This window comes from Primulina tabacum, chromosome 8 (genome assembly GCF_025594145.1).
Source record: "Primulina tabacum isolate GXHZ01 chromosome 8, ASM2559414v2, whole genome shotgun sequence".
In the NCBI taxonomy this organism is placed as follows: domain Eukaryota; kingdom Viridiplantae; phylum Streptophyta; class Magnoliopsida; order Lamiales; family Gesneriaceae; genus Primulina; species Primulina tabacum.
The window spans coordinates 11103502-11125261 of NC_134557.1; the positions used below are offsets into that span (position 1 = coordinate 11103502).

At 35.0% G+C, this 21760-nt stretch overlaps 1 protein-coding gene across 4 annotated transcripts in view; it reads right to left on the reverse strand.

Annotated features, from left to right (window-relative positions):
* LOC142553736 (protein unc-13 homolog) overlaps positions 1-21760 on the reverse strand; it is a 36665-nt gene continuing 14905 nt past the window's right edge. For 3 of the 4 annotated variants that reach the window (XM_075664193.1, XM_075664192.1, XM_075664195.1), the window contains 16 exons: positions 18993-19223; positions 17846-17920; positions 17152-17232; positions 16254-16439; positions 16024-16179; positions 13061-13153; positions 11560-11631; positions 6080-6197; positions 4644-4822; positions 3730-3808; positions 2179-2280; positions 1985-2091; positions 1032-1109; positions 858-953; positions 526-621; positions 1-412 (listed from right to left, as the gene is read on the reverse strand). In XM_075664193.1, the coding sequence (XP_075520308.1) occupies positions 239-412; positions 526-621; positions 858-953; positions 1032-1109; positions 1985-2091; positions 2179-2280; positions 3730-3808; positions 4644-4822; positions 6080-6197; positions 11560-11631; positions 13061-13153; positions 16024-16179; positions 16254-16439; positions 17152-17232; positions 17846-17920; positions 18993-19223 (1923 nt within the window). In that variant the 3' untranslated portion in view covers positions 1-238. Of the gene's footprint in view, positions 413-525; positions 622-857; positions 954-1031; positions 1110-1984; positions 2092-2178; positions 2281-2817; positions 2960-3729; positions 3809-4643; positions 4823-6079; positions 6198-11559; positions 11632-13060; positions 13154-16023; positions 16180-16253; positions 16440-17151; positions 17233-17845; positions 17921-18992; positions 19224-21760 lie in introns of those variants that run through there. The other variant, XM_075664196.1, reaches the window with a different exon arrangement.

Consider the following 21760-nt stretch of genomic DNA (forward strand, 5'->3'; position numbering starts at 1 on the left):
TTCATTCCAAGAAGTTTGCACTGAAACCAAAGAACCAACACGATTTACAAATTTACAATGAAAGAACAATGAATTATTTCAAGTCCTGTAAAATTCCTTTGAATCTGAGCCTACATATTTGAAGAAAGCAGAAACATGGAAAACCACCGTGCTGAATCCGATTCTGTGACATCTGGAAAAACATAAATGCCCTACGCTTTTGCAGACCGAAGAAAAAAATTTCTTCACACACACAAGACTAAGCCGTAGACTTTGGGATTTTATGCTGTTTCTTGAGGAACTGAGAAGCCTCTGAATCCTTCCTGTGGCACAGTATCCTGATAAGGGTCTTTGTATCAGCACCAAGTTTACCCCTGCCACCCCGCAGTTCTATCTCACCGGTAGATCTCAACTCCTCGATCAATTCCCGTGTCTGAGAATAAAATTGAACGTCAGCTAAATAATAAGAGGGATGAACCCAGGAATTCTGAGGAGGTGGTGAACACGTGCTACATGATTTCACTTCAACCCTACCAAGAGACTGACCTCGTAGCCATGTAGCTTTATAACTTGGCGAACACGTGCTACTTGATTTTCCACAACTCCACGAGGAAGTCCATCTCCCCCGGAGATAAAGAACTCCTACATATACACAACGTTGGATGTAAGATGAGTTTGAATATCATGCAGTTATAAACATTAATATAATGAAAGCGAGTTTATAGTCATTCTCATTAACTGGTGAAAAACTAGTAATTAAAACCTGAAGTAAAGCAGTAAAACTTTTACAAAGGCCAGATGGAATCAATAGTATAAGGAAAAAAAACAAGAAATCTCGAAAGGCACAAATAGTGAAAGCAACAACTTCTAGGATATACCTTTAAAACCTCCAAATCTTCTTCCAGTAGCTTAGCATCAACTAAAGTGAATATACGCTGTGGACCTCCATCTAATATAACTCGAAGTAGGCCATCCTGGTAAATAAAAGATTATGTCAAATGATAGTGTTACTAACAACTCTTGCAACAAAGATTGAAATGCAAATGACAAACCAGTGATGCCTGAAGGAGTCCTGTTACAACACGATCCCGAAGTGGCTCAATGATTATATCGCACAACTGATTGAGTACCTAAAGCAATTAATCAAGCAACCTTATATGCATGGTCATAGACAAACAGTTTCTTATTGTCTATAATATTATAATATGTTTGGATACATGAGTTGGACGAGGACAAAGACAGAGACAAGAAAATAGCCAAAAAAGTAGAAATTGATTTCCCTTGCATTTTCATTTGCAGCAAAATCAAAACTCGGTTTCAAATTGTATAGTTTAAAAGAGTGAATGGAAGTATGATAAGCGAGATATACTAACAAACACATTTTACAAAAAATTCAATCACATTTTACCGAATCACGAAACATATAAAAATGTTCCCAAAGTTTTCTCCAGGAAATTCGGTTGAGTTCAGCTTACCCTTGGGATATTGTCCCAACTCTGTTTCCAATAATCCACAATGATTTTCTCTATGAACCCACCACATGTGAGAATGGATAGACCATTGAATGCAACCCTAGGGGTAATACCCTAAAGCTAGCATCTTATTAACAAGGAATTCCATACATAGCCTTACTAAACTGATAAGATTAAACAAGTGAAACAGCCGCAGGTCGAGCATTCTGGAAATTGGCTGAAACTGCCTTACATTGTCCATGTTTAACTATGGTTGAGTTATTCCTCTACAAGGATAAACTACAGCCCAAAATAGAGAGTTGTGTTTACTGTAGATGCTGCAGTTTTAAGTTGTTGCTGAAAAACACTTATCAACTTGGTAGTGTGACTAGAGTCTACAAATAAAAATAATAAAAAAAATAGAAGAGACAATCAAGCGGCCAGAAATCATAAAAGTGACAGCAAATAAATATTTTATCACTTTGAATGACAATTATGAAAGTTAATTTCGCAGGTGACTGTAAACACAAAATTTGAATGATGGCAAATCATACCATATCAAGAGGTTCTATCAGAGTTTCCAACCGGGATTGAGTAACACTGGGCTTATATAAACCATCAATGAACGGTTCTCTCAAATCCCAAAAAATAGTTTTGGTTCCTGCAAATGGAAGGATAAATTACAAGCTTTCAATGAATTGATTAGAAACCTTGAGATTTGAGAAGATGAGAACTGAAAGAGATTTACCAGTAAATTCACAAATTTGATCGATGGCTGCATTAATGTCTTTTCTACTTCCATCAAATGTGTCCTTGGTGGAATTTCTCAATTCTGATTCCGTGTGCCTTTCTGCAAATGAAAAAGAGAAGTAAAGACCTCTACACATAAAACTTGGGTAACATTCTCAGTTTTAGTTTTGTTAAATTCCATCATAATTGGTAACGAGTGTTTCACCAAAATCAAAATTTCAATTTTCTCAATGGTAATACTTAATTCAGAAAGCTCTGGGATTTTAGGTTTTTTTTTTTGGATTTGAAACATTTAAGTCAAATGATTTCAAATCATTATAATCCATTGTGCTTTTTTGGATGGTATTTAAGCCCATGAGTTTAAATTCTTCTCACCGTTTTATGCATGTGTCCCAACTATCAAGCATTCAAATGGAATTCAAATCCACTAGAAATATAGTCGTTTGAAATCTATTATTGCAATGTCTAACACAAATCAAACCTCTCCATCCAAAGCACAATCTTGTATATTTGAACACAATTTTCTAGACAATCACAAATCAGCTGCATGCGAAGACCAAAACACTACTCTGTCGGAAAGAGGTGGAGACTCACGATCACATACTTATGCATTGTCCTTTCACGAGCTGTCTTTGGTACAGAGCTTTGAAGGAGTTGGGTCTGGTTTGGGTAGTTCCAAGATCTTCACATGATTTGTTTGCTTCAGATCTTTGACGCGATCTTGGCAGGTGGATTAGAATTTTTTAGACAGTGGCAATTCATTGTATTTGTTGGTCAATCTGGATGAAACAAAATAGAAAGATTTTCGACAACATAGAAGAGTCAACTCAAGAATGTAGGGAAAATATTAGGTTTCGGGCATCTGGCTGGATTGGAAAGCATTTAGAGTTAAGAATTTCTCGATTTCAGATTAGTGAGAGACTGAAATTATATTTGGGAATCATTCAGAGTTTAAGAATTTCTCGATTTCAGATTTAGAGATGGACTTGAGTTATAGTTGTTGATATGATCATTGATTTGACTAACTTATTCCCCTAGCGGATCTCTTCTCCGCTTTTTGCAACTATTAAATTTTAATCTTCTGATATATCGTTTTTTATTTAAGAAAAATACACAGATGTAGAATCATGTGAATATAATTAAAGCGCTCGAAGTTGTTCAGGGATCAAATAGATGCATTATTATAAATGGCATACGACAACAACATAACGACAACTAAAAATTCAAAGAATGTAGAAGCATGAAATAGCATTTGGATAGGTGAAATAATTTTTCAAAGCTATCAATAACTCGACAATAAATTCACAAATGCTGTATTGCTGATATTGGTAAGGAACTTTTGTTGCAACACTGGACGAGCTTTGTTCCCTTCATCAGCATCAAAACATGCTAGCATCAAACAACCAAAGCTAAAGGTGGTAAGATTTGTACTTTAGAGCTCATTTTCAACAATACACCTTTGAAATTTTTTCAAGAAAACAATAAATTACAAACATATTTTAGCTCTATTCACATTGACCAAAAGCACGGAACAGTGTGCATCACTTACTTTGGCCATCGTGTTGCCTTTTCCTTGTCCATCGCTCCCAGATGCTATCTTCCAATTTACTCAGTTGGCTTATTGCATACTATGGGTTCAGAAGTTTGCATCACAATTAATGAGACATGACATGACAACATGTACCAAGAGTGATATACTCGATAAAGCATATGAGATCAAACAACTTAATGCCATAGACATGGAACACTTTGAATTAGTTCTATTAGAAGTTATTAGAAGGTTCAGAATAATCAGAAATAAAATCAGATTCACAAGCAGTGGTACTTACAAGTTACTACTTCAAAAAATTTCTTGGTCAAATTTACAAAGGTTCAAAATTTAAATCAGAAGTCAGGAGAAAAACATGTCGAAAACAATCACGTCATATAGTCAAGCATCCTAGGTCGGTAACTCCTATCATTATATTCATACAAAGCTACTACAAACTAAAGACAACTTTTAGCTCAGGTTACTCCTTTACCATGCATCTTCAACTACTATATCCTAAGCAGTTCAGAAACAAGAAATTTTGGCTTATACAAATTTGAATTTAATAAGTTAAAGAGTCTTTTCCCCCAAAATAAGAAGTACCATTAACTTCAAGAATATGTGTACACAATTAGTCAGTTTAAGCTTTTCAAACAGGAAACTGCTCATTTGAATCTATATGTTTCCCATTACGATGTTGGGCAGCTACATATGCAAGTGTCTACCTTTTCTATTGACTAGAACAAGAATTGAATCTTCTAAGATGACAGGTAAAACAAGCAGCTAGTTTCTCTAGCAAATAGAAAGATTACAAATTTAAAGAAAATCAAGAGCAAGGAAAATATGGTTGTTTTTCCCCATTCATTTCTTTTCACAACCAGCTATAGAAACAAAGACTTCAATGCAAAGGTAGAAAATTTTAGCTTGAAACTCACAAAAAGAGTATTTAATTGAACACAAAGTGTTGACGTTGTCAAAATGTTGATTTCTCTAGGCTGTTTAACATCAGGCACCCTTTGATCTGCTAGCTCTTTCTTGACAAAAGCTTTAATTCCAGTTTCTTTGCTGTATCGTGTAAGAGCGGGCACGGTTGGAATTATATCTTCCATATCAGCTGTAAGACGAAATGAACAGAGCTATATTACAGCAGAACAAAAACTTTTATCAGAGTTGATAAATATATCTACAAAATCAAGAAATGAACAAAGTTGAGCATGAAAGCGTAACAGCTCCAAATAGGTATTGTAGGAAAACAAGGAGAAGCACAAGGATTTGATTAAAAACATGTAAGTGATTCCCAATCATTTTCACAACTATTAACCCTTCTATTAAATTTGCAATAAAATGAATGATTTTGGAAGTTCTGTCAAATCAGATATGCTCTTCTTCATGATGCTTGATACTCTAAATAGAAATTAAAGAATATATTTTATAACTAAATTTAATATTATTAAGATTACAATGAGTTTTTCAATATGATTTGATTGTTAATTAGACAATTAGTTACTAATCATAGAAAAGATTTACCATCATATTTATCATAGCCAGTTGAGCATTTTATCATGGTTGTAGGTCTTTACAATGGAACAACTTAGCTCCAGTGCGGTAATGATTTCTCTATTTTTGAATTCAATATTGTAGCATAAGAGACGTGTCAATCAGCCACAACACCAGGAAATTTACTGTTGGAATATGAGGTTTTGGTGAAGACAAAACATATGACCGAGCTGAATATTTGCAGGGAGTTAATCTAAACCGAAAAGAATCTAAGCCGATACACAGAAAAGTGATCTCAGCCTAAGTGCTTCAGAAGATAACTATCAATTAAGGATCTATCTTGACCAAAGATAATCAAAGATCAGACCCAAACTAAACTTTTTCAGTTAAGACAAAAAGTAGTGATAAAGACTAGTCTCTGAAACAAGAACGGTTAGTCAACATCTCAATATCATTGATAAGCCGTTGATGATTATTAAAGAAATTTTACAGAGATCGGGAACTTCATGCATTTAATGCTTGCTTATCCGCATTGAAGGAAAATAAGCAGAGACAGCAAATCAGATGCAACATAAGGCAACTGTCAGTTTCTTAGTAACAGTTGGCCAACGGAGACAGTTTCCAGAAGAGGAAACAAAAACCTTGTTTTGTGTAACAACCCATGGTTTGAGTAGAAGGAAAAACAAAATGATTTAAGTAGAAAAGAACATAGTTCAATAGTAAACTGACAACATCAATTTGATAAGAATGTAAAAGTCGTATTCACCATGTAGTTTAAAAGTTATGGTCTCCTTCACAAAACAATTGCTAAAGAAACCAATTCAAGTAGCAAAACAATCAAACATTTGACATCATGTATATGAGCACTGATTACCTAGGCTGTCGAGAACATTTTTTGTGTAGACTTGGAATGCATTGTCGATGCCACGAAAAAGGCAACTCAGCTCCCCTGACCTCATTGGAACTTTAAGAGCAAAGAATTGATCAACCGTCTGTGAAATATAGAATTGGTTTCAACTTGAGTTGTCCATACATTTCTCGAAAGAAAATATGTGTCAACAACTAGAACTACAGGATATATCCTATTTTCTTTCTGATAATTAACACACAAATAAGGACACTATTCAATACTTTCTAAAATTGATGAGGGCCAGAAAGAGTCAATAAATGACTTGGAAGACTAGGTCTAATTGTCTTTGGATTGACAAAGAAAAAAGGAATGATAATTAATTCATTTAAATATGTAAAAGAAAACATCATTCAATAAAGAGAAAAATGGAAAAGGGATCCCATGAACATCTGTCAATAATTTTGGTTTATTTTAAATAGACATTAGATAGGATTTTGGTAGAATTAAATTTGGTAAGATATGATTTGTTTTGGATAATTTTCTATATTTCTCTCATGTTTAGATGAGCCTTTATGCTACAATTTAATTAAGAAAATGTAATCATAAGAATCAGGGTTTCTCTCACTGTTATATCGTTACTTTATGGTATCAAGAGCCAGCCCAACAGGGTTGTGATGGTGAGCTCTGGCTCAGGACTGACTGGCGGTGGAGGTCCAAGCGGTGACAGCAGCATTTCCAGCAGTTCAGGAGCTGCTGTTTCAGATGGAATCTATCAATCTCCTTCAAATCTTGCCCTAGCCGATAATTCCCTTCAAATTACAATTCATAAACTCAATGGAAAAAATTATTTCGAATGGCCTCAATCTGTGCGCCTTGTGATCGATGGCAAAGGGAAATTAGGCTATTTAAATGGTGCAATACAGCAACCGGCATCCACCAATCCCAACTATAAACAATGGAGATCGGAGAACTCTTTGGTCACTGCATGGCTAATTAACTCCATGGATCCGTTCATTGGCAAACCATTTATGTTTCTTCCTACCGCTCATGATGTTTGGGAGGCCGTCTATGATACATACTCCGACATGGAAAATTATTCACAGTTATATGAATTGACTACTCACATGTGGCATATACACCAAAGCAATTGTGATCTCACCACATGTTATAATCAGATGATGTTGATTTGGCAAGAGTTAGATCTCCTTGATGCTGAAGAGTGGAAGAGTGTTAAAAACAGTGCTCATTTTAAAAAAGAGTTGAAAGAAATCGGATGTTTGTCTTCCTCGCAGGTTTAAATAAGGATTTCAATGAAGTTTGATGTCGCATCCTTGGAAGAAAATCTCTCCCCAGCATTCATGAGGCCTTTTCTGAAATTCGGCGCGAGGAAGCACATCGCCATGTGATGCTGCCGCGATTGGATGACTTGAGGGTAGAAACTGATGGTTCGGCCCTTGTCAGTAATGGCAGTGGCTCGAATGTTGACCGCAATGGAGCTAAACCAAAATTATGGTGTGAGAAGTGTAACAAGCCGTGGCATACAGAGGAAACTTGTTGGGAATTCATGGTAGACCTGCTCACCTTAAGAAGAAATCTGGAGGCTCCAATAGGACTGGTCGTGCTCTTCAAACAAGTAGTGAGGACTCCGAGCAACAATCTTCTCTTTCAGAATTGGTTGCTTTCACTAAGGATCAACTTGAGCGCCTGTCAAAAATGTTCAAATCTCACCTAGGAAGTTCCAATCCCTCTTGCTCTATTGCCCAAACAGGTATATTTCCCTTAGCAAATGTTGCTAATTCAATGTCTAACACCTCTTGGATATTTAAAGGGTACACCGGGAAATAATTGTCTTTGAAATCGACAAGCATTTCATAAAAGAGAAGCTTGAAGAAGGAGTGATTTGCACTCCATTTGTTACAACCACGTTACAAGTAGCAGATGTCTTGACCAAAAGGCTCTCAAGACAACTCTTTGAAGACCAAGTCAGCAAGTTGGGCATGATTGATATTTTCGCACCAACTTAAGGGGCAGTGTCGATAAGTTTGGTTTATTTTAAATAAGATATTAGATAGGATTTGGTAAGATATGATTTATTTCTAATTTTGTTGGGATTATTTTATGTATTTCTCTTATTTAGTTGAGCCTTTGTTCTACAATTTAATGGAAAAAAATTAAGGTTTCTCTCACTTTTCTATCGTAACTTTAACATCCATAAAAGTGACTTCCGCACCATCAATCCCATGGGTTTATGACTGAAAGTAATAAATAACTGTCCGTGAAGACCAAAAAGCCGACACTATAAAAGAGACGATTGCAATGAAGCTTCTCTCTAATACTTGACTACTTGTATTTTTTGAACAACAATTATAATGATTCGTCAAGCTTTCCAAAATACAAAACCAAAAAGACAAAATGCAGGTTGTGTTTCATTCATTTCTCTCAGACCACATACAGGTAGACTTGCATTTAGATAGCCAATTGAAAAGCATTAGAAATCAAATTCTTTTCCTTATCGAATAGCCTTGAAGTTTCTATCACGTTCAGGTATGTCCAACAGAAGGTATCCAACAAACACTATGCAGTAATGCTAGTTGCAAGCACCTTTTTTGTCAGAGAATAATTTCAGGCGACTTCTTACTGAATAGCGGAACATAATTTGACTCCAATGATTCCAAATATTGGGAGAAAAATGCTATTGTTGGAAGGAAAAACACTGAAGAAAACTTTTGCCATGAGGATACCCATCTTTTGCATATTTTACCGAGAATATACAATATTTAACTTGTATGATGAAACTCACGTATCTCCCTCACGTATCTCCACAATGGAATGATATTGTCCACTTTGGGCCTAAACTCTTGTGGATTTGTTTTTGGGCTTTACCCAAAAGGCCTCACACCAATGGAGATATTCTTCCATCTTATTAACTCATGATCTTCCTCATATATTTTCAATATGAAACTTTGTTTGAGTTTTCAACAATTCTCCCCTCAAACGAAGGATCCACCATTGTTCTCATAGTCCGGGTCTCCCTTCAAGTCAATCCATCCACCCTCGAGGCCAATGTTGGAAGCGCACGTCTTACGTGAAATATTTGGAGTACCAAATACCTCAATTTCATCACTGATTTACAGGGAGCTCTCACCTCCTTCGTTTAAATATCCGAAGATTCCTCCCACATGGCTCGATCTCAATCATGGGTCTGATACCACTTGTTATACACTGGAAGTCACATATCTCCATAATGATATGATATTATCCATTTTGGGCATAAACCCTCATGGATTTGATTTGAAATTTACACAAAAGACCTCATATTTTTCTATAATGATACGATATTGTCCATTTTGGGCATAAACCCTCATGGATTTGCTTTTGAACGTTACACAAAAGTAATCATGCTAATGGAGATAATTTCTGTTGATTGAAAATTTTATTCAATAATTTAGGAGATTGATCAATTAAATCCCATTATATAAGGGTTATGGATTTATGTCTTTTTCTCCTCTTCTGGTGCAACCGATCATATGACCGGTTCTTCACGATTTTTCTCAACGTATTCTCCATGTGCAGGCCATAAAAAAGTAGAATTGCGAACGGTTCTTTTGCTTCCGTTGCCGGAAAAGGGATTATTCCTGTTTCCCAGTCCTTAACTCTAAACAATGATTTGCATGTTCCTTCTTTGTCTTATAATTTGTTATTGTAAGGCTACCTTTCATTCTTCTCATTGTCAATTTCAGGATTAACCTCGGGGAAGATGATTGGGACGGCTAAAGAAGACAATGATCTTTATCTGTTGCATTATGGATCCGACTTTGACTGGCAAGCTAGGGACAACCTGCTTCAGCTCTAATTCTGTTTTTGGTGCTCGTGATATTTTTCTTTGGCATTACAGAATAGGCCATGTTAATTGTACTTATTTAAAGACTTTGTTTCCCCAGTTATTTTCTTAATAAAATTCCTTCTGATTTTCAATGTGAATTTTGTCAATTTTCTAAGCATAGTTGTGTTGTCTTCCCATCCCAACCTTACAAACCGTCCCAACCCTTCACTTTAATCCACAACGATGTCTGGGTCCTGCGAGAGTACCCACTATCTCTGGCAAACGGTGGTTCATCTCATTTATTGATGACCATACTCGTCTTACTTGGGTGTTTTTGTTAAAAAATGAAAGTGATGTTGCCACTATTTTCACTAACTTCTTTCAAATAATTCAAAATCAATTTCTTTTCACACGTCCAATAAAAATTTTTGCAGTGACAATGGGAAAGAATACTTTGTTAATGTGTAACGGAATTTTTTAGCTAACAAAAGGATTATTCACCTAAGTTCTTGCACTCACATTCCTCAGCAAAATGGGGTGGCTGAGGAAAAAAATAAACATCTTCTTAAAATTGTTCAGGCATTCTATCTTTGGGGAGATGCACTTACGACTGCCACTTTTTTAATTAATCGGATTCCAACTCGTATTTTGAATTTTCAGACACCTCTAAAGTGTTTCACTGCGTACTTTCCCAAGTCCAGACTTATGATGGATATTCCTTTAAAAATCTTTGGTAGTCTGACCTTTGTTCATGATACCGATCCGTCACTTTCCAAATTGGAACCCCGTGCATGGAAATGTATCTTTGCAGGGTACCCCAACAATCAGAAAGGGTATAAATGATTCGACCCTCTCCAAAAAATATTTTGTCCATGGATGTTACCATTTTCAAAGGATCCTCCTATTATACGGATTCCCATCTTTTGGGGGATCACCATGATCAAGATGGGAACCACCCACACCTCTGATTTTTCAATTGAACTTGATTTTGTGCCAACCTCACAGATCACGAATGAAACAAAAATAGCTGCAAAAAGGTCTAAAGGCCTTGTCTACTCAAAGCAGCACATGACAAAAAAAAGAGAAGAGTGTGTCCAAAAGCATGACCAAACATCTACTCAGAGGTTGAATCAAGAAATTCAAGATAAGACCTCCAATGATCCAACTTCACAAGGTAATTTTGATATCTATAAGTCAAAACCAATTGATGATCTTGATCTTCCTATTGCCCTTAGAAAAAATGTCAGGTCATGTACAAAACATCTTTTATCCAATTTTGTATCATATAAAAATTTATCTCCGTCATATTTTGCTTTTATTTCCCACATGTCGAGTGTAGTCATTCCTAACAATGCTCACGAAGCTCTAAAAGTTCCCGAGTGTTGTTAATATTCTAAACCCAATTACCAATTGAAACTCCCTACAGAGGTCTCCTATGGTTAATACCAACAAACAGAAAGCATCACAAAAGCTTAAAATATATCAGCTCAAACCACCCCATAAAGATGGCCTCAATACTTTTTTCATTCGTCATTGCAGCATACAGGAAAAAAAATTCAAAAGAACATGTGGTACAACATAATTTCATCATTAAGAATTAATCTTTGGGATAAAAATTGATCCTAACCACCAATCAGAAAATAGACATGGCAGAGAAATAAGAGCATGATAGCATGCGAACCTCCTCGACAATCCTGTAGACTTCAACAATTGAACTTCCGTGCCTTTGCTGAGTCGAGACTGGGGTCCAATGCTGGAATAGAGAAATAAACATTAGTTTTCAAACAGAACCGAAGTTTCAGAACTATGATAGTCAGTCTGAATAAAAAAACAAAGTTACAATTAAAATAGCTAAACATTCCAATCATTCAGTAAACTGATAATTGAGAAAAAAAACCGAGCACTCCAGCAGATCGATGTGTCCACAAGCTACATTGGCTTTGGGTAGGCTAATGGACACTGTTCTAAAAATGGGCTTAGGCGGCGGCTAGTCGCTAGGTGGCGGCCGACCGCCTAGAAAAAGTTCTAGTCGGCAAGGCCATCTAGGCTGTTCTAGGCGGCCCTAGGAGGTTAGGGCCTTTATTTTTATTTATTTTTTGTTTTTTAAGAAAAAAATTGTCTTTTAATTTAAAATAAAAATCCAATCAAAAAATGAAAGATAATTTTTTATAGGCCCCAAACCAAAGTCCAATAAAAAATGTGATTTGTTGGCTTGTCCTAACGCATCAAACGTCATCTTCGTCTGCGATATAGAGTGAGAAAACTTCACGAGAATGATTATGCATCCGAAGAAGAGATGATAACAGTGATGATATTGAGTTAATTTAAACAATGATTTAATAACCTAAAACAAACAAAAATTCATCTTATTTTTCTACTAGTCATGTTCTTCCCGCCTATATCAAACAATGGTTTAATATCATAAAATAAAAATAAAAAATAATTTAAAGATATTAATGTATAATGTTACTAAATATTATAAAACTAATTTAAAAAAACAGCCTAGGCGGCTAGACGTTAGGCAGTATGTAGCCGCCGTCTCGTTAGAACACTGCCAACGGACGAATAATTCATGACAATAATTTTTCCAGGTGAAAAAATTTGAACCTCACAAGACACTAGCGCTGTTGAAAAAACATCAATATTATTGACACGATTCATTCTCTAAGCAACATTCCTGAGAAAAGGTATCAACTTGACAATATATTTTTCATTGTTGAGTGATTTTACCAACCAAGACTAGGAAAAGAATGTACAGATATATATCTCATAGAAAACAATTACCTCTTTATATAAATATAGTCTGAATTACTCTATTTTTTTTTATTAATTCCTTTGTTACTTGATTTATTATTGTGCTCGCAACAATTGAGCACCTTATCTTCCAATGCTTCAACCCTCACGTCAAACTGTGTGGTTGCCATCTTCCAGGCTGGATCAATCGTTGCAACCACAATTACAAATCAAGTAACAAAAAATTGATAAACAAAAAAATAGAGTAATTCAGATTATATTCACATAATGAGATAAATTTTCTCATAGATCTATCTTTTATGCACTTTCCATAGCATTGGCAAGTAAAACCAGCCAACAAAGAAAATAACATAATGCTTGACCATCTCAAGCAACCCCCCTCATAAAGCCCAGGTCCGTAACAGTCAAACATTAATGTATGTTATTACCTCCTGCTGAAAAGCTCGCTCGACCCAATTTAAAATTCTCGCAAGCTGTGAATTAACCCAGCGCAGTACCAGTGTGCCAGATATGGTCTCAATCTGAATAAAAAAGTGAAATATGGTAAATCTCATCTCCAAAGGCTCTTTAGTCGAGAGAAAATTATAAAATAACATAAGCGGATTGGTTGCTTTATGCCTTGTCTAATTCAGAGAGGCGCAATCACTGACAATTTAGCTTGGTTTCTCAAGGAATTTACCTAAACCCTACTAACAATATACACAGTCAAATGATTAATTTATAAATAAAAAGTTATCCTGGTCCAACACTTGTGCAGTTAAATTAGCTCATTGAATGATAAAATTATTATCCTATGTTCGGTGCTTGATTCATCCCATCACAAAGGCAAAGCAATAATTCCTAATCCTGCCATCTACTAGAACCAAAGTTTTAAGCAGAATATTTACTTCAGCTAGTGCTAGTCCATACACTTTCTTATACTAAGTATGAAGCACGTGCGATGCACGTAAATACAAATTATATGATAAAAATAAAAATTTTGATTTTCTAAAAAAATAATTTGAATCATTTTGTTATAAATTTGAGTTTAATATCTTTGTTATATTGGACGAATAAATTAATTAAGAACTTATGTAATTTACTTTCGAATTTTTTGTCAAATTAAAATTCAAGTTGATGTTATCTAATAAATTATAATTAGCACAATATATAGAATCAAATTAAATGAAACAAATTTTTAAAAAATATATATCCAAACATCAAGTATAAGGCATAATAAACTAAAAATCAATCAACTTATGGACTTTAAAAAATGTGAAGGGTAATAACCATAAAACATGTTTAATTAGTATTAATTATTAATTAATTAATAGACTAAATGTGAATTTACTTCATAGGTTACTTGATTGATAATTGAAATAAGTAAAAAATGTGAAGGGTAATGACGTCCATTCACAATTGAAAAACATTTGAAGTATCCACACTTTTATAGATATATAGATTTAAAAAATGTGAAGGGTAATAACCATAAAACATGTTTAATTAGTATTAATTATTAATTAATACACTAAATGTGAATTTACTTCATAGGTTACTTGATTGATAATTGAAATAAGTAAAAAATGTGAAGGGTAATGACGTCCATTCACAATTAAAAAACATTTGAAGTATCCACACTTTTATAGATATATAGATTTAAAAAATGTGAAGGGTAATAACCATAAAACATGTTTAATTAGTATTAATTATTAATTAATAGACTAAATGTGAATTTACTTCATAAGTTACTTGATTGATAATTGAAATAAGTAAAAAATGTGAAGGGTAATGACGTCCATTCACAATTGGAAAACATTTGAAGTATCCACACTTTTATAGATATATAGATATATAGATTTAAAAAATGTGAAGGGTAATAACCATAAAACATGTTTAATTAGTATTAATTATTAATTAATAGACTAAATGTGAATTTACTTCATAGATTACTTGATTGATAATTGAAATAAGTAAAAAATGTGAAGGGTAATGACGTCCATTCACAATTGAAAAACATTTGAAGTATCCACACTTTTATAGATATATATAGATATATAGATTTAAAAAATGTGAAGGGTAATAACCATAAAACGTGTTTAATTAGTATTAATTATTAATTAATAGACTAAATGTGAATTTACTTCATAGGTTACTTGATTGATAATTGAAATAAGTAAAAAATGTGAAGGGTAATGACGTCCATTCACAATTGGAAAACATTTGAAGTATCCACACTTTTATAGATATATAGATACCTACAGATAGCTAGCCAAGTCACAATTTGAAGTTGGCCTTCAATTCATCTTAAAACTTGTCCAAGGACTCTTGCTTTATTATTATCATCTATGTTGCATGGATACGGGTACGGGTATCGTATCGAATACGATACAGATACAGCGACACGTCAAATTTTGAAAATATAAGACACGATACGGCTAGGATACGACAATCATTAAAATATATATAAATATTATATATATTTATATTTATATAAATTTAGCATTGAAAAGTAAAAATTATAGAGATAGATGTAATATTTCATTAATCATAATATCTTAAGGACGAAATATAAACGCAAATGTATGAAAGAGCCGCTTGAGCAGAAATAGAATGAAAGAGACATACAAATGTATTTAGGGATTTAACCCAATTTATTTTAAATTATTTTCCTTTTAGTCCATAGAAATTTTATTTTTTTCAATTAACCCCTAAAACTTTTAAATATTTGCAATTTTGCCCAAACGTATCTGAAAAACGTATCCACGTCGTATTCATGGCGTGTCCTCGCCGTGTCCAAAACGTATCCGGATGGTCAACCCTAAAAAAAGTCAACGACACGGATTTGCCGTATCCAACACGCGTATCCGTGTGTCGTATCCGTATCCGTGTCGTATACGTATCCGATACTTCAAAAAAAAAAACAAGGTATCCGTGCTACATAGATTATCATGTATCTAGGTAATTGTTTACATTGTTCATTCTCTCTCTCATTCTTACTTTTTTCAGGATTTGTTCACACAAGAATGACAGAGTTCCGTTCATATTCTCAGTCATCTGAGGCCAGAATCTAATAGAAAAATTCCTTTAAAATATCAAATATTTGAAAAGCATCTGTCTGCATTTTCAGTCGGTCCATCGAATCCCTCCAAATAAAATTCAAAGACTCGACACACTAAGGAGCCAGGAGTGACAAGTTCTGATGTTAAATGGACTGAGTAGATTAGCCTAAAACTAAAAGCCCTGGATTTCTAACAATCCAACAGCATCAATTAACAACATTTAATCTGCATCAATGTTAATTTTAAGTCACAACTCTCTACTCTTACCGACTGTAGAAATTACATCAGCTGTAATGTAGAAAAAGACATAACATCGTAAAAACAGTAAACAACTTGTTGAAAACAAACCTCACCTTGTACACGTTTAGTTTCTTGAGGTAAGTATCTGCATTTCCACCTTCACAGGTAGACTTGATAATTACCATCAAATTTTGCTCAAGACTGTCAGCTGCGGGAAGCACAGAGACAGCATCCTCAGTAAGGTGCTCAGCACTATCGATGAATGGTTTCTGAAGAAATCATTATAGTTAGACGTCCATACTACTTGAATGTCTGACAAATATAAACATTCAAATGAGTTCACCAGTTTGATGCCATAAAGCTTGTGAACTAGAGATGCTGAAACAGCATTAGCATTGCGATGTCGCTGGATTAAGATGGGTGTATAAACGGTTGTATCTTTTTTCAGAAGCTTCTCTGTCTGCTCAGCAAGTAATGCTAAGGGATGTTCATTTGTTGTATCAGAAAATGTTTCAACATCCTGGACAACCTGAAGAACACAAAATCAGATGCAACAAGGAAACTCCTCTCATTTAATTTCAGGGAATACCAACTATTTTAGCTGTTCATCCTATGAGATTTGAACAACCCCAGCAATAGTGGAAATCAAACACGAAACCTCACTAGCATTGATGAATATCAATGGCAGTGCCACTGAACAAATTTGCACTACGCAGGCATTAAGGCATCCAATTTTCTTTTCTCAACTATAAGTCTTTAGGTTCTCCATGTAATATTGGAAAATGACAGCAAACTGTAGCAATATGTTCTGGGAAACTATTGTTGTGTGATGCTAATCAAGGGATAACTAGAGAAGAAGAAGCATTATCAAATTATAAAGCCAAATGTAGAAGCTGGAAATAGAGCTATAAGTCAAAAGTTAGGGAAGTTATCCATAATTGAATCGGTTATGGAATTTACTGAAGATTAAGCAGATAAATCCCAAAATTGTTGCCACGCATAATTTTAATTTGTCGAAGCCATACATATTTATGGTATCCATCAAGGTGGTTTTCATACAAGACGATGTAGATTATTGGAAACAACAGTTTTGTGTTCAAAAATTAAACTAGGATAATATACTAAATGTCAAAGAAAAATCAGAAACAAAAATTCTAGTACCAGGCATTATTTCTGCAACATCCTTGACCAAAACTTCCACATAATAAAAAATAAAATACAAATATATGTATACAACTTACTCTAGTGAATGCATTTTTTATTGACGATGTCACGTATAACTCTATCTGCTCTACATCCGTGAGAGGTGTTGACTGTGCTGCCTATAAGAAAGTTGAGAATAGTTAACACGATAACAAATAACTCAATGACATGCATGAATAAGTGACTTCCTCGTTCAAATGTCTCATTTTTTTAATTCACCATTTTTTACATATAGAAAGATTTGCTTCAATTAAAAATCCCTCTTTTGTCCTACTTTTTTTTTATCGAAAACTAGAATATATTATAATATTAATGAAGATTACAAAGTTAGTGGATGACCGATCCATAATACATAACAAGTATCAGCTAATCACAGTATCACTAGCAGCAGATAAAACTCCAATCCCTAACTAGGTCCGATACGTTCATATGCTAAAACTGCAGTATGTTGATCGTCCAAGTCGCCACTCTGAATTTCCACTAAACACACACACAAATTTTCTTGAAGAGATCTTTGCATAATGTCTAAAACTCTGAATTCAATTAGAACCAAATAGATGTATTACTATTCAATGACATGGTTATAGAGTCATGCATAAAACTTTGGCATTCTAACATGATGTCAAATGACCAATGCTAAATTATTGGAAAATCCCATGTGCTGAAAATATAGACATTAGGACTCCCCAGATAAAAATAAAATCATGAAATTAACAAACAAATAAGTAGTACCAACTCAGGTTCTTCAAGAAGAAGCCTCCGAACAATCATGGAAACAGCAACTGCATCTTCGAACAATTTTGATCCCTAGAAGAGATAAGAGAAGTGACATGAGTAAATATTTTATCGTCGTAATAATACCAAAGAGAATAAGCAAATACAAGAGACAGAAGTTCTCAAATTTCATTGAAATTTATGCAAACTGTAAACAAGTAAGATTCCAACATGTCACCCTTCGTTATCCAGGTTTCTTTGTAAAACATACACGAGGCAATCATTTCAAATACTGCTGCCCATATCTAGCTTTCTACAGCCTATGAGGACAATATGTCGTAGTTTCTTAAAAACTCTTTCTTCTTCTTGTAGTTTTATATGTTTTGATTGAATGTAGAGAACTACCAAGTACAGAACGTGTGTGCTAGTGCATCAATAAATTCTGACATTTCCTATATGAATTGTGCTAAATATCTCAAGTAGTTTTTTAGTCTATATGGGAACAGAAATGCCACTTACATCACAATATTAAAGAAAGGAGAAACACCAACTAACGTGGTCACACTGAAAACATTAAGTTAGACAATATTCACCGGTAAGCCAGTTAATCAGGTCAAATTAACTCGTGAACAACAATTGAGGAGAATCTGCACCCCTATTGTTTGACATAAACATTTCTCAGTCAGTAAATATAGGACAAACGTTTGTCGTTACATCAATAGGCCTATAACTGGTGATAACCTTACAACTCAAAATCTTATTGTTCTACGATGTACTCATTCCCATAACAACACGAGCAAATGTACTGCAAATCATTAATATTCACTTCTAGTCATCAAATAAGTAGAACATTCATTATTGAGGTATTTCACTAAGGTTTACAAGTTATTCTCAAAAGAGTTTCTCAACATTTTTTAACCTTTAAAGACATCCCAGCCTAGAAAAACCAAACAAAAACACATGGTAGCAAGAAAATTTTGAATTTTTTATAAATGTTTTTATAAAAATCTGTGATTGGTGCAACTGCACACCGCAATTGGCAAAAATGCGAATGTAAGATATTAGGAATAGAACTATATGTTAGCAACAAAGAATGCATAAACTTTGATCACATAAGTCATGTAAAGACAAATCAACTTAAAAACATATGTTTTTTCTGAATGACCTCAGCAAAGTGAAGATGGTAATCAGCCAGCCTAGTATCAGCCCATTTTTGAATAGGTAAGAGGAATGACTGCAAGAAAGTCAACTCCTGAAACCTTTTCTCGCTCTCAACTTTGCAGCTCAAGCTTCTCAAGTGCAACCTTTCTTGTGGGCCTCGTTGATCTTTCAAAGGAATTTTCTTCAACTGTTCAATGGCGTGCCGCAAGATACCTAGCTCTCCGGTAATGAGAAACTGCAGTATGCATAGGAGACTGAATTGATCAGGTATCAAAAAAGTATTCCACAGGATATAACCGTGCGAAAAACAAATTAAAGGTGTGGAACATGCCTTGTCAGGGTGCAGCATGCAACAAATCCATACTAGGAGTATGGCATCAGAAAAAACAGAAGTTCATAAAGAACACACAGAATGTATAAGGAGTTCAACAGAAATGAAGATGCCACTTACAGCTACCGAAAATTAAAATATGACATTGTCTAGTTCTCTGTTTCATAATGAGTAATCGTATTTAACAAATTAATTGACCTCAGCAAAAATACAAAAAAATCTTAGGACTACATAGCAGTGTAATTAGCTTTTTTATTGACTACAATCTTGAGTTTTGGTGAGCAAGTGAATAACAAATCTAAGAACACAGATTATTATTTGTTTCATAGGAGTACATATAGAACGGGTTCCACACATGTTTTTCTACATCCCATATGTGTGGAACAAATGCTCATCTTGGTACCCGAAGGAAGTTCAAACTTTCATGGACAAATAATATGACTAATGTTTTTGTTGGTGTGAACGTTTTCTACTTCAGAAGAAAAGCAAATTTCTGAGAATTTTTTGAAAATGCACCTTCCCACCTTCAAACATCGAGCATTAGGGTTCCTTCACCGATCAATCATCACCTTCACCTACTGAGATTTGTCGATCGATATTTCCTCAACCTTCGGCGCCAGCCGCCGGCCGACGGCGAAGCTCATATTCTCATTTCCTTTCAAAAATTCAAAAATGCGTACCTATTCCGATCGTCATTTCAGATGGTTGGATTCTCTTTCGAAGTGAACTCAGCCGGTCTTCGCCACCAAACATCGACCATTAACGATCTAATCATAACCATGTCGGCGAATCTACTTTTTCTCTTCATCCCGATAATACCCATTTCCATTACTTTCAAGACCCACCGAGTTTCCTTTCGGATTCAAGCCTTTCATTCAAATAACCGAAACCTTTTACCATACTTAGAAATGTCAAGGAGGGAGAGTAGTAAGCACGAGGCTGCTAAGGCTGTAGAAGAGGTGAGAATAGAGCAAAAATTATTTCTAATATCAATGGGAAAAAGGGCCGATTCTATCTGTGTGACAGAAAGAACTCGGAATGCGAGCTACATGCTGGAACTAGATCGTGAGAGTGCTTACTGGTTGAGGAAAATAATGTGTGATTACATTATCAATCCTAAATCATATACAACCTTTAATAGAATAAGGTGGGGGGAAGCAGTTGTATCTGTGCAGAAATTTGTCAATAACAGAGGAAGCTATATTGAAGTGTCAAAATATGAGAGATCGAACAAGAGACAGCGAATTATAATTCCGAGTGGAAGGTATGAAGAGGGTTGGAGATGTATGGTGTTTTACGTTGATAAATTTTTTACCGACACAAAAATGAAAGGAGCATACCAACCGAAGGGTAAACAGCAAACTCAACAATCTATGTATTGTGGTAAGATAAATCAAAGCCTTAAAGGGTCAGGGAACATTGATGCTCGTTCAGAATTTCGGCAGTGCTCGAGTAAAGAGTGGAATAAAGCATTGAAAGACTGCGTTAATATATCCTGGGCAATGGTAACAGAAGCAATTGGTAAGGCGGTGAAGAAGAAGATTGAGATTTTCCCTTTCAACGCGAATAAAGCAATGTGGTGGCCAAATAACGGGGAGGTCTATGATTTCTACCTGAAATTTAAGAGATGCTTTTTGGAGAAGAGGATTTCTTTAACTTTCGAAAGATGGAGGAGCGACATCAACACGGAAGAGGAAGTTTGGGAATGCTGCAACAGTTGGATCAGGATTATTGGTTTACCATGGGATATGTGGACAACAGAGATGCTCAAAAACATAGGGGACGGTTGTGGGGGATTGGTGGATATTAGTCAAGCTACAATCTTCCTCAAGGATTTGGCAGCTGCTAAAATCAAAGTGGTGGGATTAGAAGGGGGATCCATTAATAACTCTTTAGTAATACAGACACCACGCGGTCCTCTGAATGTTCGAATTTATGTTGACTCGACCAACATTTCAGCGTATGATATCTACGAAAAAAGATCCTATGCGCAGGTAGTAGTTGATGGTGCAAGGGTGATAGCTGGTTGGGGTAGAGTCAAAAAACCTGTTGCTAATGATACAGGACATCTGGAAAAAGAGGGTGTAGCGAAGGATCCGGTGGACAAAACAAAATACAATCAGAAAATAAATGAAGGAGAAGCTGGTCAACAAAAAATGAATGGCACATATATGGTATTGGGGGGACAAATTCCTTCGACATACAAAGAACGGAAATACAGCAATACTCGAGTCATTCAAGGAATGGAAGTGTTTGTTGGAAATCAACAGGAAAGTGTCCACAGCGCAAGAAGGAAAGGGATTAGGGGATCTAAAGCAATTGGGTCAGAACCAATGTGCGGAGGAAAACATATCAACACTCTCAAAAGGGTTACTCCGAAAGGAGTGGAGGATTTCGATAAGGGACTGGTGAATTTAATGAACAGAGTACAAAATGAAAAG